The 22,945-nt window shown below is 38.5% G+C and overlaps 1 protein-coding gene across 1 annotated transcript in view; it reads right to left on the bottom strand.

Moving 5' to 3' along the window:
- Window positions 1–22,945, bottom strand: part of CFAP61 (cilia and flagella associated protein 61) — a 405,193-nt gene that overhangs the window by 113,105 nt on the left and 269,143 nt on the right. The window contains exon 20 of the mRNA XM_064276462.1: window positions 18,260–18,552. Within this exon, the coding sequence (XP_064132532.1) occupies window positions 18,260–18,552 (293 nt within the window). The remainder of the gene's footprint in view (window positions 1–18,259; window positions 18,553–22,945) is intronic.

Genomic DNA, 22,945 nt, shown 5'->3' on the forward strand with positions numbered 1-22,945 from the left:
CAAGGAAAAAAATCAAATGCATGCAAACTGAATAACACCCTGCTTAAAAACCACTGGGTAATAGAAGAAACCAAAGATGGAATAAAAAAACTCCTAGAATCAAATGAGAATGAAAACACATCATACCAAAACCTTTGGGACACAGCAAAGGCAGTGTTCAGAGGTCAATTTATGGCAGTAGACACATCAAAAAAGAAGAAAGCAACAAAATCAAAACATTAGTTATACAACTTGAACAAATAGAGAGCAGCAAAAGAAGCCCACAGCCACCAGAAGAAAGGAAATAATAAAGATCAGAGATGAAATAGAAAAATAATAGAAAGAACAAACAAAACCAAAAGTTGGTTCTTTGAAAGGATCAAAAAAAAAAAAGGACAAACCACCGGCAAAACTGACAAAAGAAAAACAGGACAGGATGCAAATAAATAAGAAACGAAATGGATGATATTACAACAGACCCAACCGAAATAAAAAGGATTATAACAGAGTACTATGAAAAACCATACTCCCCAAAATTTGAGAACCTAGAGAAAATGGACAAATTTCTAGAAACACACTACCTATCTAAACTAACACAAACTGACGCAGATAATCTGCACAGATCGATAAAAGAGAAGAGAATAAAAAGGTAATAAAAAACAAATTCCCAACAACAACAACAATAACAGCCCTGGCCCAGAAGGCTTCACTGGAGAGTTCTACAAAACATTCAGAGAAGAGCTTGCACCAATACTACTCAAAATATTTCAGAACATAGAAAAGGAAGGGATACTTCTGAATTCATTCTATAAAGCCAGCATAACCCTGATACCAAAAACAGGAAAGACACCACACAAAAAAAGAAAATTACAGACTAATATCTCTTATGAATATAGATTCAAAAATTCTCAAAAAAATTCTAGCCAATAGAATTCAGCATCATATCAAAAAAAATAACACACCACAACCAAGTGGAATTCATACCAGGTATGCAAGGATGGTTCAACTTGAGAAAATTAATCAATGTAGTCCACCATATAAATAAAAGAATCACATGATCATCTTGATCTATGCAGAAAAGGCATTCAACAAAGTCCTGAAAAAAACTGTCAATAAAATAGACAGAGAAGGGAAATTCCTCAACATAAAAAAGGGCACCTATACAAAACCAAAGCCAACATCATTCTTAATGCAGAGAGGCTGAAAATATTCCCCTTGAGAACATGAACAAGACAAGGATGCCCTTTATCACCACTCCTATTTAACACTGTGCTGGAAGTCCTAGCAACCGCAATAAGGCAAGAAAAAGAAATTGGTAAGGAAGAAGCAAAACTGTCCTATTTGCAGATGATATGATACATAAAGAACCCAAAAGACTACACAAGAAAACTACTGGAATTAATAGACAGACTCAGCAGAGTGGCAGCATACAAGATAAACATAAAAATCAGTTGGTGTCCTATACACCAATAAAGAGAACAATGAAAAGGAAATCAGGAAAGCAGTATCATTTATAACAGCACCTAAAAAAAAAAAAAAATGAATAAATCTAACTAGGGAGGTAACAGACCTATACAAAGAAAATTACAAAACACTACTGCAAGAAACCAAAAGAGACTTATATAAGTGGAAAAACATACCATGTTCATGGATAGGTAGACTCAACATTGTGAAAATGTCAATTCTACTCAAAGCGATCTACAAATATAATACAATCTTGACCCAAATGTCAACAGCATTCTTTAACGAGATAGAAAAAATAATCATTAACTTTATACAGAAAGCGAAGAGGCCCAGATAAGTAAAGCACTATTGAAGAAGAAGAATTAAAGTAGGAGGACTTGCACTATCTGACCTCAGAACCTACTATACAGCTATGACAGTCAAAACAGCCTGCTACTGGTAAAATGGCATCTGAGAACCCAGATGTAAATCCATCCATCTACAGTCCTGATCTTCAACGAAGGCCCAAAGTCCATTAAATGAGGGAAAAGACAGTCTTTTTAACAAATGGTGCTGGCAAAACTGGATGACCATCTGCAAAAAAATGAGACAGGATCCACACCTCACACCATACACAAAAACTAATGGATCAAAGATCAAAATATAAAATGAAAAGCTATAAAGATCATAGAAGAAAAAAAAGGTCAATGCTAGAGGCCTCAATACATGGCATTAACAGGATACAAACCATAACTGACAACACACAAACACCAGAAGATAAGCTAGATAACTGGGATCTTCTAAAAATTAAACACTTATGCTTACCAAAAGACTTCACCGAAAGAATAAAAACAGAATCTACAGACTGAGTAAAAACTTTTGTCTATGACAAATCTAAAGGTCTAATCTCTGAAGTCTAAAGGAAAATCCAACACCTCTACAATGAAAAGACAAATGATCCAATTAAAAAATGGGCAAAGGATATGAACAGGCACTTCACCAAAGAAGACATTAAATGCTCATGATCACTAGCCATTAGAGAAATGTAAACCAAAACTACAGTGAGATACCATCTCACCCCTACATCACTGGCATGAATCAAAAAAACAGAAAATATCAAATGCTGGAGAGGCTCAGGAACTCTTATGCACTGCTGGTGGGAATGCAAAAATGGTACAACCATTTTGGAAAATGATATAGTGCTTCCTTAAAAAGCTAGAAATAGAAATACCATACAATCTAGCAATCCCACTCCTAGGAATATATCCTAGAGAATAACAGCCATCATGTGAATAGACATATGCACACCCATGTTCACTGCAGCATTATTCACAATAGTAAAAAGATGGAAATAACCTAAGTGCCCATCAACAGATGAATGGATAAACAAGCTGTGGTACATATATACCATGGAATACTACGCAATGATAAAGAACAATGATGAATCTGTGAAGGATCTCACAACATGAATGAATCTGGAGGGCATTATGCTAAATGAAATGTCAGTCACAAAAGGACCAATATTGTATGAGACCACTATTATAAAAACTCATAAAAGGGTTTACATACAAAAAGAAACAATCTTTGATGGTTACAAGGGAGGAGACGGGTGGGGATAGAAAAACACTAACTAGACCATAGATAAGTGGTAACTTTGGTGAAGGGTAAGACAGTACACAATACTGGGGAATCCAGGACAACTTGACCAAGGCAAGGTCATGGAAGTTTCACAAACACATCCAAATTCCTGGAGGGACTGAATTACCAGGCTGAGGGCTGGGGTCCATGATCTAGGGGGACATCTAGCTCAATTGGCATAACACAGTTTATAAAGAAAATGTCCCACAACCTACTTTGGGGAGTAGCACCTGAGGTCTTAAAAGCTTGTGAGTGGCCATCTAAGGTAAGTTCACAGGTTTCACCCCATCTGGAGCAAGGGCAAATGATGAAAACTAAAAACAAAAGGGAAAAATTAGTCCAAAGAACTAACCGACCACAACTACCACAGCCTACACCAGACTGAGTCCTGCACAACCAGACGGTACCACCACCACCACTGGCCGCTCTGACAGGAATCACAATAGAGGGTCTTGGACAGAGCTGGAGATAAATGTAGAAAAAATTCAAACTGACCAAAAAAAAAAAAAAAAAAAAGACGAGAATTACTAGTCTGATAGAGGCTGGAGAAACCCCGAGAATATGGCTCCTGGACATTTTTAACTCAGTACTGAAGTCACTGCTGAGGTTCGCCCTTCAGCCAAAGATTAGACAGGCCTCTAAAACAAAACGAGATTAAATGGGCACACCAACCCAGGGGCATGGACAAGAAGGCTGGAGCGTACAGGAAAGCTGAAAATGGGAAACCCCAGGTTGAGAAGAGGAGAGTGTTGACATGTTGTGGGGTTGGCAACCAATGTCACAAAACAATATGTATATTAATTGTTTAATGAGAAACTAATTTGCTCTGTAAACCTTCATCTAAAGCACCACACACACACACACACACACACACACACACAAAGGTTTTCCAGGGTGTGGGGAGAAGGGACATGTTTGGTTGCAAGACTTCTACATTTCATGTGACATGGTATAATAAACTAACTCTAAATAGAACATGAATGATTACTAATGTATATTGTAAGCCAGAGAGTAATCACTAAAATCTAAAATAAGATACAACTAAAAATCCAAGAGAGAAATTGAAATGGTACCCCCAAAAATATTCTAGTAATCCGAAGACAACAGAAACAGAGGAATGAAAAGCAAGGAGGACAAATAGAAAACAAATAATAAAATGGTAGACCTGAATCTAACCATATCATTAATTGTATTAAACATTAATGGTCAAAACACTTCTATTAAAAGGCAGAGATAGTAAGAAAGGATAAAAAACCATGACTCTATGTGGTCAGTAGAATTCTAAGAGGCTGCCAAGATTCTCACCTTTCACCTTGAGTGTGGGCATGAAGCATGAATACGAGGAGATAGTTATTCCCAAGATTAGGTTATGTTGTATGGCAGAGTTGACTTTAAAAAAGAGAAATTATCCTCCATGAGTCTGACCTAATCAGGGACTAGGCTTTCCTAAAGAGGGAGATTCAAAGAATGAGGAGGATTCAACATGAGGGAAATTCTCCATCGTTGGCTTGAAGATGGAGGGGACCATTTGACAAGGATTATGGATGGCCTCTAGAAGCTAAGAGTGGCTCCTGGATGACAGCCGAAAGGAAACAGGACCTCAGTTGTACAACTGCATGGAACCAAATTGTACCACACCCATATGAGAATGGAAGAGGACTCCATGGACCAGATGAGAATGAAGGATGATTTTAGCCTTGTGAGGCCTTGAGAAGAAAACCAGTCACACCATGCCTGGACTTCTGATGTATAGACTGTGAGCTAATAAAAGGGTGTTGTTTTAGGCTGCCAAGTTCATGGAAATTTGTTATGCAGCATTAAAAATACTAATACAAACTCCTTTATGATACCTATAAGAGACACACTTTAGATAAAAAGACATAGATAAGTAGAAAGCAAACTGATGGGAAAAAATATACAATGTGAACAGTAAACATAATAAAGGTGGAATGACAATATTAATATCATATAAAGTAGATTTTAAGATAAGGGTTATTATCAGAGATAAAGAGGGACATTTCATAATGATAACTGGCACAATTAATCAGGTATAATAATTATAAACGTATGCTTAATAACAGAGCCTGAAGAAAGATCAAGTAAGCAAAAATTGACAGAAGAGAAAAATTGACAATTTTACAATAATAGCAGGAGATGTTAATATCTCTCAGCAACTGAGAGAAGTAGACAAAAAATATCAGTAAAGACACAGAAGATTCAGACATTACTATTAATCACTTTGAGTTAATAGTTATTTATGTAACATTCCACCCATCAACAGAAGGACACATAGTCTTTATATGTTCACAAACACAGTTCATATGCTTGGCCATAAAACAAATCTTAATAGAAAGAACTGAAATCATAAGGAAGATGTTCTCTGAGGACAAAAGCATTAAATTAGAAATCAATAAAATCTGAGAAGTATCTAAGAAAATAAGAAAACCTCATATATTTGGAAATTAAAGAACACACTTCTAGATAATCCAAGGGTCAAAGAATGAATCGCAAGAGAGATTAGAAAATATTTTGAACTGAATGATAATGAAAATTCAACAAACTAAAATTTGTGGAATCCAGCTAAAACATAAAAAGAAATCTTATGGCTTTAAATGTTTATATAATTCAATGCTCTAAAATTCTACCTTAAGAAACTGGAAAAAGAAGAGCAAATAAGTCTAAAACAAGCAGAAGGAAGAAAATAATTAAAAGCAGAAATCAATGAAAGACAAAACTGACACTAGAGAAAATTAAACAAACCCAAAAGCTGATCCCTTGAAAATATCAACAAAATTGACTAACTTTTAGGTAGACAGAGACAGACAGACAGAAAAAAAGAGAATGAGAGAGAATGAATAAACACAATGCACCAATATCAGAAACAAAAGAGGAATTATTACTACAGATCCTAGACATTAAAGGGATAATGAAAGAAAGTTAACAAATTTGACCAATTTTAATGAAACAGATACATTCGTTGAAAAAGACAATTTTCCAATATTGACATAAAAACAAATGCGCAGCTTATTTTATGAGGTCAACATAACCAACATTACCCAAACCCGACAAAGACATTACAAAAACAGAAAATCATAGGTTGATGTCCCTCATATAGTTTCAAAGATACTTAAAACATATAAGCAAATCAAATTTAACAATACGTAGAAGGATAAAATACCATGACCAACTAGGGCTTATTACAAAAATGTAAGGTTGACTGAACATTTAAAAATCAATCAATACTGCATCATATTAATAGAATTAAGGAGAAAAATAACAAAATCTTTTCAATAGATATGGAAAATTCATTTGACAAAATTCAAGATCCATTCATGACAAAACCTCTGAAAAATAGGAATGGAAGATACTGCCTCAGTCTGATAAAAGGCACCAAAAACAAAAATAAAACAAAAAAAAACCCCACAGCTAGCCTCATGTTTAATGTTGAAAGCCTAAATGTTTTCTCCTGAGATAGGGAACAAGGGAGGGATGTTCATTTTCCCCACTTCTATTCAAAATTGCACTCAAAGTCCTAGCTGAGGGAATAAAGCAAGTAAATGAAATAAAAGGCCTAAAGAACAGAAAAAGAAGAAGTAAAACTGTCCCTATATGTAGATGATATGTTTATATGTCTAAAAGCAACTACTAGAGCTAGTAAGTAATTTAACAATGTCTCAGGTTATAAGGTTTGTATATGAAATCAATTGTATTTTATACACTAGCAGGAAGCAATTGGACAATTTTAATAATTCATTTACAATTTTTTTTTTTTTTAAAATAGCCCCCCAAAATAAGATCCTTAGGTATATATTTAACAAAAACATTCAAGACCTCTATGCTGAAAACTACAAAGCACTGCTGAGGAAAAATTAAAATGGAGAAGATATACCATATTCATTGGATGGGAGACTCATTATTGTTAAGATGTCAGTTCTTCCCAAATTAATCTATAAATTAAATGTAACTCCTATAAAAATCCAGCATGCTTATTCTTTGGTAAAAATTGACAGTAAAAAAAAACCAAACCTATTGCTCTCAAGTCAATTGCGACTTATAAGTGACCCTTTCAGGACAGAGTAGAACTGTCCCATAGAGTTTCAAGGCTATAAATCTATAGGGAAGCAGATTGCCACATCTTTCTCCCACAGGGTAGCTGGTGGGTTCAGCCTGCCAAACTTTTGGTTAGCAGCTGAGTGCTTTAACCACTGCTCCTTAAAAAATAAAAAATATGATTCGTATAGTAATACTTTAACAGACAAGCTAGTCAAAGCGATTTTTTCAAAAAAGAACAAAGTTGGCAGATTTATCTTAAGACTTACTATAAAGCTATGTTATCAAGACAGTTTAATATTGGCAAAAGGATAGGCATATAGATCAATGGAATAGAAAAGTGAGTCCAGAAATAGACTTATACATACACAGTTAACAGATTTTCAACAAATCAGCCAAGGCAATTCAATGGGAAAGGCAAGTTTTTTAGCTAATGGCGCTTGAACAACTGGATATCCATACAGAAAAAAAAAAAATGAGCCTCTACACTCACTTCACACTATATCTAAAAATTAAGTCAAAATTGATCACAAATCTAAATATATAATCTTCCAGAATAAAACACAGGAGAAAATATTTGCAACTTTGCGTAAGAAAAGGATTCTTGGGTAGAACACAAGAAGTCTTAACCGTAAAAGAAAAATATTGATAAATTATACTTCATCAAAATTAAAAAGTTCTTGCTCTTGTAAGGCACCACTAAGTATATGAAAAGCCAGACACAGACCAAGAGGAAATATTCACAGCACATATATCACATAAAGTATTCGTATTTGGAATATTTAAAGAACTCTTACAACTCACTAATGTGAAAACAAACATCCCTGTTTTAAAAATGGGCACAAGATTTAAACAGACACTTTACAACAGAAGTAGATGTGACCAACGAGCACATGAAAAGATACCCAATGTTATTAATTATGAGAGAAGTACAAATTACAAACACAATGGTACACTGTTTCACACACACTAGAATGGTTAACATTAAAAAGATGGACCACGTTAAATGCTGGCAACAATGTGGAGCAACTGGAACTCTCATACGTGGCTGGTAAAAACATAAAATGGTGTAACTACTGAGGAAAGCAGCCTGGTAGCTTCTTAAAATGGTAAACATTCATGCACTGTATGACCTAGCCATCCTCCAGGTATATAGTTAAGAAAAACGAAAATATATGTTTATACGAAAGTATGTACAAGAACGTTTACATCAGGCGAATGAATAAACAAAACGTGGTATAGCCATACGATGAAATACTAGTCTGCAGTAAAAAGGAATGAACCACTGATACATGGAACAGTAGGGATGGATCTTAATATCATTATGTCAAGTGAAAGAAGACAGATACAAAATAATATATACTGTGATTCCACTTGTATAAAATTCTAATTCTGTCCACCATCACCACAGCTGAATGATGAACATGTTCATCACCACCAACTTTCCTCACGCTCCTTTGCAATTCATCCCCGATAGATATTGCCAAAGCCTTCTCCCTTCTTTCCACTTCTCATCTTCCACAGGGGCCTAACATTGGCCGAACACGGATGAAAGCAGCTGAACCTGGGAAGATAGTCTTCAGAGGTCATTTCTGTGATGCAGAGGAGGGCACAGCATAGAATGGATATGACAGCAAATAGATCAATGTCCAACCCAGATTTTTTAGGATGAAGTTGTAGCAGGGAGGTGTATAGGATCAAGGCAGTTCAGAGTATTTACAAGGTGTTTTTGCCATGATTCTTATTCTAATCTGAACAGGGAAGTAAAGGTCAGAGAGGGCTGCTAGAGAAGCCGGATTCAGTTAGACATTTGGGGACGTTTGGGTGGTGTGACAGTTAAGTGCTTGGCTGATAGCAGAAAGATCGGTAGTTCAAACCCATCCAGCAGCTCTGTGAGAGAAAGACCTGGCGATCTGCTCCCGTAAAGATTCCTGCCTAGAAAACTATATGGGGCAATTCTACTCTCACACGAAGTCATGAGTTGAAAATTGACTTGACGGCACTCGACAACAACTGCTTCCTATACAAGGTATGTGCTCACCTCCAGAGGTTCTTCAGGATACATTTGGCTCATCTTGTGGGACCTAATTTGAGGGGGGGCGGTAATTGGGGTAGAATCATTCTGATTTTTTCTATATTACATAATAAGTGTTGTCATAAACATGTGTAGACAATATACCTTTTATATCAAAATAAAATTGAGGAGGAGGCGGGGCCAAGATGGCGGACTAGGTAGACGCTACCTCGGATCCCTCTTGCAACAAAGACTCGGAAAAACAAGTGAATCGATCACATACATAACAATCTATGAACCCTGAACAACAAACACAGATTTAGAGACGGAGAACGAACAAATATGGGGAAGCAGTGACTGTTTTCAGAGCCTGAAGCCAGCGTCCCAGTCAGGTAACCTTGGCGCCGGGCTTAGGTCTGGGCCCAGGGGAGCTGATCTCAAAATCTTCTGATGGAGCAAACAAGGGGCGCAGCCCTACCCCCCGGAACTAACCGCGGGAGGGGGCCCAGCTGGTCCATGAGGGTGGCGCGGTGACGTGGCTGGTGGGACGAGAAGTCCCCAGGAGGCAGCGACTGATTTTGGAGCCGGGAGTGCAGCGTCCCAGCAGGGGAACCTTGACGCTGGGCTTTGGACTGGCAGCGGAGGATCTGACCACGTCTTCAGTGGGCCAGACCCCCGGGAGCAATCTCCACACAGCCAGCACACATAGGCGACACGTCCCTCAGGAATCTCAGATAAAATAGTCATTCCAAGCAAGATAAGCAACTTTGGCTATATTCCGAGGTGCTACTCTCCTATTTCTCTGAACCCTCCCCTACCCTTCCCAGGCGGCTTCATTAACATTGGAATTTCCTGAGCCAGAGGGAGAATGGCTCTGGCTCCGTGGCGGCTTTGCTTCCCCCTCCCCCCTTTTTTTTTTTGGTCTTTTCATAACCCATTCTTCCGGCATGAGAGAAGGAACCACAAAAAACCCAGGGACCAAAAATCCATCCCAAATTGGACTAAAAACACAGAACCAGCTACAGCCAAGCATATATGATCCAAATCTCGGACTTTCATCCTTACAGGGAACAAGGTGGGGATTATAATCCAAAGGCAGTTCTGATAGGGATCTGACTGCATTTTTTTTTTAGCAGATTTTCTGGAAAAACAAGTTTCCCAGGTCTGATATCTCTGCTTATTCAACAGAGCCCCAACTGACCCACAACAGGGAACTGAGGGCTGAAGCTCCCCCCAGACCACCTAGTCTCTTGCCTTAGGGGTCTAAGGAGGGCGACATCTACCAATCAGTAGAGGTACTTGCATTGGGGGCCTAAGGTACAGCTGCAGTGCCCTCCCACCAAGGTGCTATAGGAATAGAGACACACCTACCTCACTGACACTTGGGGGAACGCTGTCAGCATCCTGCCCCCCTAGAGGGTGAACCCCAGCTGCTAATAGAATCTGGTGCACACAACTATCACCACTACTTCTCGAGGTGGATAGGTGTTAGGGAGCAGCACACACTTGATGACCCAAAATCAGATTCTACTCAAGAATAGTGAATAGACTCAGGCATATATATCTGGCAACAGCCCAAAGCAGCTGGTAATAGGTCATAAGTAAGTCAAGGGCTACAACAAACAAGACAGCACAATCTAGTAGCCCATCCATGTATATTGAAAGAAAACAAAACAAGATAAGACTCAGTGAGCAATTACAGAATAAACCACTACTATGGCTCGGAGACAGCAGTCGATATCAAACCACATAAAGAAGCAGACCATGACAGCTTCTCCAACCCCCCAAACAAAAGAATCAAAATCTTTCCCAAATGAAGATACAATCCTGGAATTATCAGATACAGAATATAAAAAACTAATTTACAGAATGCTTCAAGACATCACAAACGAAATAAGGCAAACTGCAGAAAAAGCCAAGGAACACACTGATAAAACTGTTGAAGAACTCAAAAAGATTATTCAAGAACATAGTGGAAAAATTAATAAGTTGCAAGAATCCATAGAGAGACAGCATGTAGAAATCCAAAAGATGAACAATAAAATTACAGAATTAGACAACGCAATAGGAAGTCAGAGGAGCAGACTCGAACAATTAGAATGCAGACTGGGAAATCTGGAGGACCAGGGAATTAACACCAACATAGCTGAAAAAAAACAGATAAAAGAATTTAAAAAAATGAAGAAACCCTAAGAATCATGTGGGACTCTATCAAGAAGGATAACTTGGGTGTGATTGGAGTCCCAGAACAGGGAGGGAGGACAGAAAACACAGAGAAAACAATTGAAGATCTGCTGACAGAAAACTTCCCTGACATCATGAAAGATGAAAGGATATCTATCCAAGATGCTAATCGAACCCCATTTAAGATTGATCCAAAAAGAAAAACACCAAGACATATTATCATCAAACTTGCCAAAACCAAAGATAAAGAGAAAATTTTAAAAGCAGCCAGGGAGAAAAGAAAGGTCTCCTTCAAGGGAAAATCAATAAGAATAAATTCAGACTACTCAGCAGAAACGATGCAGGCGAGAAGGCAATGGGATGACATATACAGAACACTGAAGGAGAAAAACTGCCAGCCAAGGATCATATATCCAGCAAAACTCTCTCTGAAATATGAAGGCGAAATTAAGATATTTACAGATAAACACAAGCTTAGAGAATTTGCAAAAACCAAACCAAAGCTACAAGAAATACTAAAGGATATTGTTTGGTCAGAAAACCAATAATATCAGATACCAGCACAACACAAGGTCACAGAACAGAACGTCCTGATATCAACTCAAATAGGGAAATCACAAAAACAAATTAAGATTAATTAAAAAAAAATGCTCATAACAGGGAATCATTGAAGTCAATATGTAAAAGATCACAACAATCAAAAAGAGGGACTAAATACAGGTGGCATAGAACTGCCATATGGAGAGTGATACAAGGCGACATAGAACAATACAAGTTAGGTTTTTACTTAGAAAAATAGGGGAAAATATTAAGGTAACCACAAAAAGGTATAACAACTCCATAACTCAAGATAAAAGCCAAGAAAAACGTAACAACCCAACAAACATAAAGTCAAACACTACGAAAATGAGGATCTCACAATTTACTAAGAAAAACGTCTCAGCACAAAAAAGTAAGTGGAAAAATGAAATTGGCAACAACACACATAAAAAGGCATCAAAATGACAATACTAAACACTTATTTATCTATAATTACGCTGAATGTAAATGGACTAAATGCACCAATAAAGAGACAGGGAGTCTTGGACTGGATAAAGAAACACGATCCGTCTATATGCTGCCTACAAGAGACACACCTTAGACTTAGAGACATAAACAAACTAAAACTCAAAGGATGGAAAAAAATATATCAAGCAAACAAGAAGCAAAAAAGAAGACGAGTAGCAATATTAATTTCTGACAAAATAGACTTTAGACTTAAATCTACCACAAAGGATAAAGAAGGACACTACATAATGACAAAAGGGACAACTGATCAGGAAGACATAACCATATTAAATATTTATGCACCCAATGACAGGGCTGCAAGATACATAAATCAAATTTTAACAGAATTGAAAAGTGAGATAGACACCTCCACAATTATAGTAGGAGACTTCAACATACCACTTTCGGAGAAGGACAGGACATCCAGTAAGAAGCTCAATAGAGACACGGAACACCTACTTACAACAATCAACCAACTTGACCTCATTGACTTATACAGAACTCTCCACCCAACTGCAGCAAAGTATACTTTTTTTTCTAGCTCACATGGAACATTCTCTAGAATAGACCACATATTAGGTCATAAAACAAACCTTTGCAGAGTCCAAAACATCGAAATATTACAAAGCATCTTCTCAGACCACAAGGCAATAAAACTAGAAATCAATAACAGAAAAACTAGGGAAAAGAAATCAAATACTTGGAAAATGAACAATACCCTCCTGAAAAAAGACTGCGTTATAGAAGACATCAAAGAGGGAATAAGGAAATTCATAGAATGCAACGAGAATGAAAATACTTCCTATCAAAACCTCTGGGACACAGCAAAAGCAGTGCACAGAGGCCAATTTATATCCATAAATGCACACATACAAAAAGAAGAAAGAGACAAAATCAGAGAACTGTCCCGACAACTTGAACAAATAGAAACTGAGCAACAGAAGAATCCATCAGGCACCAGAAGAAAACAAATAATAAAAATTAGAGCTGAACTAAATGAATTAGAGAACAGAAAAACAATTGAAAGAATTAACAAAGCCAAAAGCTGGTTCTTTGAAAAAATTAACAAAATTGATAAACCACTGGCTAGACTGACTAAAGAAATACAGGAAAGGAAACAAATAACCTGAATAAGAAACGAGAAGGACCACATCACAACAGAACCAAATGAAATTAAAAGAATCATTTCAGATTACTACGAAAAATTGTACTCTAACAAATTTGAAAACCTAGAAGAAATGGATGAATTCCTGGAAAAACACTACCTACCTAAACTAACACATTCAGAAGTAGAACAACTAAATAGACCCATAAGAAAAAAAAGAGATTGAAATGGTAATCAAAAAACTTCCAACAGAAAAAAGCCCTGGCCCGGACAGCTTCACTGCAGAGTTCTACCAAACTTTCAGAGAAGAGTTAACACCACTAATACTGAAGGTATTTCAAAGCATAGAAAATGATGGAATACTACCCAACTCATTCTATGAAGCCACCATCTCCCTGATACCAAAACCAGGTAAAGACATTACAAAAAAAGAAAATTATAGACCTATATCCCTCATGAACATAGATGCAAAAATCCTCAACAAAATTCTAGCCAATAGAATCCAACACCACATCAAAAAAAAATAATTCACCCTGATCAAGTGGGATTTATACCAGGTATGCAAGGCTGGTTTAACATCAGAAAAACCATTAATGTAATCCATCACATAAATAAAACAAAAGACAAAAACCACATGATCTTATCAATTGATGCAGAAAAGGCATTTGACAAAGTCCAACACCCATTTATGATAAAAACTCTTACCAAAATAGGAATTGAAGGAAAATTCCTCAACATAATAAAGGGCATGCAAAGCCAACAGCCAATATCACTCTAAATGGAGAGAACCTGAAAGCATTTCCCTTGAGAACGGGAACCAGACAAGGATGCCCTTTATCACCGCTCTTATTCAACATTGTGCTAGAGGTCCTAGCCAGAGCAATTAGGCTAGACAAAGATATAAAGGGCATCCGGATTGGCAAGGAGTAAGTAAAATTATCTCTATTTGCAGATGACATGATCTTATACACAGAAAACCCTAAGGAATCCTCCAGAAAACTACTGAAACTAATACAAGAGTTTGGCAGAGTCCCAGGTTATAAGATAAACATACAAAAATCACTTGGATTCCTCTACATCAACAAAAACAACATCGAAGAGGAAATAACCAAATCAATACCGTTCACAGTAGCCCCCAAGAAGATGAAATACTTAGGAATAAATCTTACCAAGGATGTAAAAGACCTATACAAAGAAAACTACAAAGCTCTACTACAAGAAATTAAAAAGGACATACTTAAGTGGAAAAACATACCTTGCTCATGGATAGGAAGACTTAACATAGTAAAAATGTCTATTCTACCAAAAGCCATCTATACATACAATGCACTTCTGATCCAAATTCCAATGTCATTTTTTAATGTGATGGAGAAACAAATCACCAACTTCATATGGAAGGGAAAGAAGCCTCAGATAAGCAAAGCATTACTGAAAAAGAAGAAGAAAGTGGGAGGCCTCACTCTACCTGATTTCAGAAACTATTATACAGCCACAGTAGTCAAAACAGCCTGGTACTGGTACAACAACAGGCACATAGACCAATGGAACAGAATTGAGAACCCAGATATAAATCCATCCACATGTGAGCAGTTGATATTTGACAAAGGCCCAGTGTCAGTTAATTGGGGAAAAGATAGTCTTTTTAACAAATGGTGCTGGCATAATTGGATATCCATTTGCAAAAAAATGAAACAGGACCCATACCTCACACCATGCACAAAAACTAACTCCAAGTGGATCAAAGACCTAAACATAAAGACTAAAACGATAAAGATCATGGAAGAAAAAATAGGGACAACCCTAGGAGCCCTAATACAAGGCATAAACAGAATACAAAACATTACCAAAAATGACGAAGAGAAACCAGATAACTGGGAACTCCTAAAAATCAAACACCTATGCTCATCTAAAGACTTCACCAAAAGAATAAAAAGACCACCTACAGACTGGGAAAGAATTTTCAGCTATGACATCTCTGACCAGCGCCTGATCTCTAAAATCTATATGATTCTGTCAAAACTCAACCACAAAAAGACAAACAACCCAATCAAGAAGTGGGCAAAGGATATGAACACACACTTCACTAAAGAAGATATTCAGGCAGCTAACAGATACATGAGAAAATGCTCTCGATCATTAGCCATTAGAGAAATGCAAATTAAAACTACGATGAGATTTCATCTCACTCCAACAAGGCTGGCATTAATCCAAAAAACACAAAATAATAAATGTTGGAGAGGCTGCGGAGAGATTGGAACTCTTATACACTGCTGGTGGGAATGTAAAATGGTACAACCACTTTGGAAATCTATCTGGCGTTATCTTAAACAGTTAGAAATAGAACTACCATAAAAAAGAAAAAAAAAAACCAGAAATCCCAGTCCTCGGAATATACCCTAGAGAAACAAGAGCCTTCACACAAACAGATATATGCACACCCATGTTTATTGCAGCTCTGTTTACAATAGCAAAAAGCTGGAAGCAACCAAGGTGTCCATCAATGGATGAATGGGTAAATAAATTGTGGTATATTCACACAATGGAATACTACGCATCGATAAAGAACAGTGACGAATCTGTGAAACATTTCAGAACATGGAGGAACCTGGAAGGCATTATGCTGAGCGAAATTAGAGGCAAAAGGACAAATACTGTGTAAGACCACTATTATAAGATCTTGAGAAATAGTATAAACTGAGAAGAACACATATTTTTGTGGTTATGAGGGGGGGAGGGAGGGAGGGTGGGAGAGGGTTTTTTACTGATTAATTAGTAGATAGGAACTGCTTTAGGTGAAGGGAAGGACAACACTCAATACATGGAAGGTCAGCTCAATTGGACTGGACCAAAAGCAAAGAAGTTTCCGGGATAAACTGAATGCTTCAAAGGTCAGTGGAGCAAGGGCGCGGGTTTGGGGACCATGGTTTAAGGGGACTTCTAAGTCAATTGGAAAAATAATTCTGTTATGAAAACATTCTGCGTCCCACTTTGAAATGTGGCGTCTGGGGTCTTAAATGCTAACAAGTGGCCATCTAAGATGCATCAATTGGTCTCAACCCACCTGGAGCAAAGGAGAATGAAGAACACCAAGGTCACACGATAACTAAGAGCCCAAGAGACAGAAAGGGCCACATGAACCAGAGACCTACATCATCCTGAGACCAGAAGAACTAGTTGGTGCCCGGCCACAATCGATGACTGCCCTGACAGGCAGCACAACAGAGAACTCCTGAGGGAGCAGGAGATCAGTGGGATGCAGACCCCAAATTCTCATAAAAAGACCATACTTAATAGTCTGACTGAGACTAGGGGAATCCCAGTGGTCATGGTCCCCAAACCTTCTGTTGGCCCAGGACAGGAACCATCCCCGAAGACAACTCATCAGACATGAAAGGGACTGGACAGTGGGTAGGAGAGAGATGCTGATGAAGAGCGAGCTAATTATATCAGGTGGACACTTGAGACTGTTGGCATCTCCTGTCTGGAGGGGGGATGGGAGGATAGAGAGAGTTGGAAGCTGGCAAAATTGTCACGAAAGGAGAGACTGGAAGGGCTGACTCATTAGGGGGAGAGCAAGTGGGAGTAGGGAGTAAGATGTATATAAACTTATATGTGACAGTCTGACTTGATTTGTAAACATTCACTTGAAGCTCAATAAAAGTTAATAAAAATAAATAAATAAATAAAATTGATTTCTCTCTTTTCACGGCTATATTCCCAGCAACCCTAGTCTGGGACCTACTAGTAGGTGCTCAATAAATATCTGTGGAATGAGTCAACAAATGAGCGTATATTCTAAAGAGCAGAATGCAAAATTTCCATCGATATTCAGGATAAAAAGAGACTCCAGAGAAATCTCTCTTGTGGTGGTGATCTGCTTTGAGCCTCTGTCTAGACTCTGGGGGCAGGGAGGTAGAGTACTGTCACCATTCTCTACTCTTAGAGGCACTTGAATCAGAAGCTGTAATTTAGGGTGACCACCTCCTACTCTGAGGTAAGGCGTTGCCCACTAGACAGTAGCTGGCATTCTTTGTAACAACTGGTAACAAACACCCTTGAGCTATATAGCCCCAATCCTCACACTGACCTTGGCCTCCTTTGGGTCTCTTGCTTCCCAGTTAAATTGATTGGCTGCTTCCCTCTCCCCTTCCTTACGGGTTTCTGCTGATCTTCGGAGCTGGCAACTCTAATGATACAGGCTCTTAGGTTGGCCTGTTAGGCTGGGCTGTTAGGCAACCCAAAAGAGAAGTACTGTCTCTCTATAAATCTTCCAAGGCTCTACTCCATAAGCCTTTCCATTTCCTTTTCCAGTGTCATAGTGTATAAAAGCAGTGTAGACACTGGGACGTGCCTGGAGCCACAATGCTCTCGTAAGTAAAATGGGGTTGCTTTCCTTTAGAGCAGTTATAACGACATGAAAGAATGCACTGCAGGCACGTAGCATGGCTCCTGCCACATGACAAGCTCTCAGGAAATGTTACCCACTGCTGTCTACTCGATTCTGACTCGTGGTGACCCTATGGGGCACAGCAGAACCCACGCCCCACTCCCCAAGTACTCCCAGGTTGAGCCCAGTCAACTCCTAGAACCAGGAGAGAAAATAATAATAATTTATTGTTTCATGTCCCTAAGTTTGGGGTCGTTTGTTACTCACCAATAGATAGCTGAACAGTTAGAAAACAAAACCCAACATGTGACTATAAATGTACTCCCTGCAATCCTTCAGACCCTTAAAGCCCCCGACAGGTGACTGCTTTCCCCGCTCCCACCTGATGAGCGAAGTTCACAGGCCTACTCACGGAGCACTGAAGTCTGAAGGGCTTGGTGGGTGTGGTGAAACTGGCGCACTTGATGGGGTCCGGGTACTGGCCGTCGTTCCACTGTGCCAGGAGCGCGTCGTGGTAGATGGTCACTCCCGCTGCTGTGAGCGCATCCGCCACTGCGCTTTCCACCGAGTAGTTGTTGATACAGGTGATGGTGGAGGTGGGCGGCGGATGAACGAAGTGGATGCAGCAGCCCCTCACGCCGAGGTTTAAGAGCGCCTCCACTGTGGTGTAAGTGTCGATTGTACTTCCATAGACAATGACATTCCCTAGAAAAGGAGGAAAATACACTAGGCTATACAGTTTTTAAAAAACCTTATTAGCCAAATGCTAATAATAGGGAATTACTCCCTATAACCCTCTTATTTTTCAGCTGCAGGGAAGCCAGTGGGGTTACCTAGCAACGGTGCCCAAGATAATTTAGTAAAGAATTGGCACAAAACATCCCACAAAGTCGTCAAGTACTTCTACCACAGAAGTGGGACATTCATTTCTGTCTCTATAATTTTAAAGTTGAAATTATGCTGAATGTAACTGTCTAGCGTAAAACCTTGTATCTGTCTTTTGTTCCCTATTTGCTACATTTATTAAAGAAACAAAATTACTAAAGTTTGCAATCTCTAGAAGTTCTTCCTAAAAGATGAAACAAATCATTAAAAAATATTCATGCACATGTTACTGATGACATTTTCGTATTTAAATATTGAACTGGGTTGATTTTTAGAAAACTTTTCTTTCTGTGATAACTACAGCTGGAATACCCTGCCTATCAACAGATGATTTTATGGAGATTCAAATTCTGGTTTTTAGAATTTAAAGTGTCAAGAGCTACCAAGAGGGACTAACAAAATAATCATGAAAGATATCACGCATATAAGAGTATTTTGATAGTAACAGCCCAAACTATAAAATTACATTTCTTAAGAGGGCTACAGAAATAGTTCAATATGCTAGTCTATAAATTTCATCAGTTTTAAGATCAGAGCATGAAACTATTAAATGCGTGAAAGTATTATATGCTATTTATGTGCGATTGTGCAAGCGGTTAACACGCTCGGCTGCTAACCAAAATGTCAGAAGCTCCAGTTTCACCCAGAGTTGCCTTGGAAAAAAGGCCTGGTGATATACTTCCAAAAAATCAGCCACTGAAAACCCTATTGGGCACAGTTCTGCTCTGACACACATGGGGTTGCCAGGAGTTGAAGTCGACTCGACAGCTTTTTTTTTTTTTTAACTTATATGCTATTTATGACATTAAATTGGCATTTCACCTTGTCACAAAGAAACTGCTGTAGATGCACCTTTCCGGCAAGACACAATAATTTTACTGCAAAATGTGTACTTCATTGAATCTATCAACCTATACATTCCTTACTTGTTCATGAAATGGAATGAAAAGGAAGTTTACAAGTCACAATAAATGGCAAGTATATTTATTCCGGTTGGTTTAATAAATTCAGCAGTAGTCTATTGCAATCCAAAATTAAAATGAGGTATGATGGCTTGTCTTACTTGCTCAGGAAAAAATGAACTAAGACAAATTTCAGGTTATTTCTGTGAGAGCAACAGCATCTAGACAGTTCCCCCATATTCCCTGATCCTCAAATATGGGGTGTCAAGAGGGTACTGAAGCCAGGGAGAAGGGCCTTTCCCCCCAGCCCTCACTAGGACGCTGCACTTTTGTGGTCATGATGCCCTCTGTATTCAGATTCGCTAATGCAGCATTCCTCAGTGAGCTGCTTTTTCCTTGGCTGGAAGAGCCAACATTTTGTTTAAATTATTCAGGCTCCCACCTGCTGTCAACCCTGAATCCTGGCTGACTAGCAGAACAAAGGGTCAGTCTGCCAGGAAAAGTTTTGAGGTGTTCGCCCTTTTAAAATACACATGCCAAAACAATACTCATTTTCAGTTAAACAAATTTAGGCATTTAAGCCCAACAAGGCTCTCAGTTTAACATTTCTCCAGACTCCTCCACGCTGGCTGCACTGTGAGATGGGTTTTTCCGCACAGACTCACAGAAGACAGGACGCCATCTTGCAACAGGGTCTGGAGGGACTGCCCACAGGGTGCAGGCAGCTGGAGAGGGTGGAGCTTCTCCATTCACACAGCAATACCTTTTATAACATCTCCAATTTTTAATTACTTATTTACTTTTATTGTGCTTTAGGTGAAAATTTACAGAGCAAATTAGCTTCTCATTAAACAATTAATACACATTGTTTTGTGACATTGGCTGCCAACCTGGCGATGTGTCAACACTCTCCCCTTCTTGACCTGGGGTTCCCCATTTAAATTCATCCAGCTCTCCTATCCCTTCTTGTCTTTGCTTTTGGGCTGATGTGCCCATTTAGTCTTGTATACATAGTTGAACTATGTGTGTTATTATTTGTTTTATAGGTCTGTCTAATCTTTGGCTCAAAGATGAACTTCAAGAGTGACTTCAGTACTGAGTTAAAAGGGTGTCGGGGGCCCATAATCTCTGGGTTTCTCCAGTCTCTGTCAGACCAGTAAGTCTGGTCTTTTTTTTGTGAGTTTGAATTTTGTTCTACATTTTTCTTCTGCTCTGTCCAGGACCCTCTGTTATCTGTTAGAGCAGTCAGTGGTGGTAGCTGGGCACCATCTAGTTGTGCTGGACTCAGTCTGGTGGTGGCTGTGGTAGTTGTGGTCCGTCAGCCCTTTGGACTAATATTTCCCTTGTGTCTTTGATTTTCTTCATTCTCCCTTGTTCCAGACAGGGTGGAACCAATAGACATATCTTAGATGGCTGCTTGCAGACTTTTAAGACCACAGATGCTACTCACCAAAGTAGGATGCAGAACATTTCTTTATAAACTATGTTATGCCACACAAGCTAAATGTTCCCCAAGACCATGGTCCCCAACCCCCAACCCAGTAACTCGGTCACTCAGGGAGTGTGGATGTGTCTATGAAGCTTCCATGACTTTGCCTTGGTCAAGTTGTGCTGACTTCCCAATACTGTGTACTGTCTTACCCTTCACAAAGTTACTAATTATCTATTGTCTAGTTAGTGTTTCCCTTCCCACCCTTTCCCTCCCATTGTTTCTTTCTGTGTGGAAAACTTTTCATGAGTTTTTATAATAGTAGTCTCATACAGCATCTGTCCTGTGAGTGACTTATTTCACTCAGCATAATGCCCTCCAGACTCATTTCTGTTGGGAGATGTTTTGCAGATTCATCATTGTTCTTCATTGTTGCGTATGTACCTTAGCTTGTTTATCCATCCATCTGTTGATGGGCACTTAGGTTATTTTCATCTTTTTGCTATTGTGAATAATGCTGCAATGAACATAGGTGTGCCTATGTCTATTCGTGTGATGGCTCTTATTTCTTTATGTATACTCCTAGAAGTCAGATTGCTGGATTCTATGGTATTTCTATTTCTAGCTTTTTAAGGAAGCGACATATCGACTTCCAAGATGGTTCCCACCAGGAGTGCATAAGAGTTCCAATCTCCCCACAGCCTCTCCAACATTTTTTTAAAATTATTATGAATGCCAGTAATGTCGGGGTGAGATAGACATCTCTAATTTTAAGTTGTTGTACAAATGGTTAATATGCTTTGCTGCAAACTGAAAGGTTGGCTGTTTGAGCCCACCTAGAGGTGCCTGAGAAGAATGGCTTAGTAATGTATCTCTGAAAAATCAATCGCTGCAAACTGTATGGAGTACAGCTCTATTCTGACACACATGGGATCACCATGAGTTGGAACTGACTTGAGGGCATGGTTTTAATTCTTATATTAGAGATTTATTTATAGGTATTCTAATTTTAAAATAGTTCTAGTTAATCTTTAAGTTTCATTTGAAACGAAATTTCCTAACAAAATCACCATAGCAAAATTCCTAATGCTATCATCAGAGAGATGCAAATCAAAACCACTGTGAGATACTAGTTCACTCCCACTAAGATTTAAAAAAAAAAAAGGAAAATAACAAATGTTGGTGAAGATATGGGGAAACTGGAATCCTTATCCATTGCTGGTAGGAATGCAACATGGTACAGTCACTGTGAAAAATAGTGTGGTGGTTCCTCAAAACAATTAAAAATATAACTACCATATGACTCAGCAATCCCACCCCTAGGTATATACCCACAGGACTTAAAGGCAGTGATGTGAACAGACCTACGTACACCAGTGTCCACTGAGGCATTATTTACAGTAGCCAAAAGGTGGAAACAACCTAAATGTCCATCAAGGATGAATGGATAAACAAAATGTGGTGCATACATACAATGGAAGCAGCCATAAAGAGAAATGAAGTCCTGATACATGCCATAACAGGGAAGAGCCTTGAAAACACTATGTTCAGTGAATTAAATCAGTCACAAAAGGACAAATATTGTATGATCTCACTTATATGAAATGACTAGAATAGGTAAATGTGTAGAGGACAAAGTTCATTGGTGGTTACCAGGGGTGGGAGGGACGGGAAGAGATTGTTTGAGAAGCAGTAAGTTTCTGTCTATGGTGATGGGAAATTTGGCATTGATTAAGCGTATTGGCTGTACAAAATGATTAATGTAATTGATATTACTGATTTGTACACCTGAGAAAGGTTGAATTTGCAAAAGCTGTATTATATGTATTTTTACAACAACAAAAAGTAGCTCCTGATGCTGGATATGTATGTACAACCAAAG

Source organism: Loxodonta africana, chromosome 24 (assembly GCF_030014295.1).
Source record: "Loxodonta africana isolate mLoxAfr1 chromosome 24, mLoxAfr1.hap2, whole genome shotgun sequence".
Classification (NCBI taxonomy): domain Eukaryota; kingdom Metazoa; phylum Chordata; class Mammalia; order Proboscidea; family Elephantidae; genus Loxodonta; species Loxodonta africana.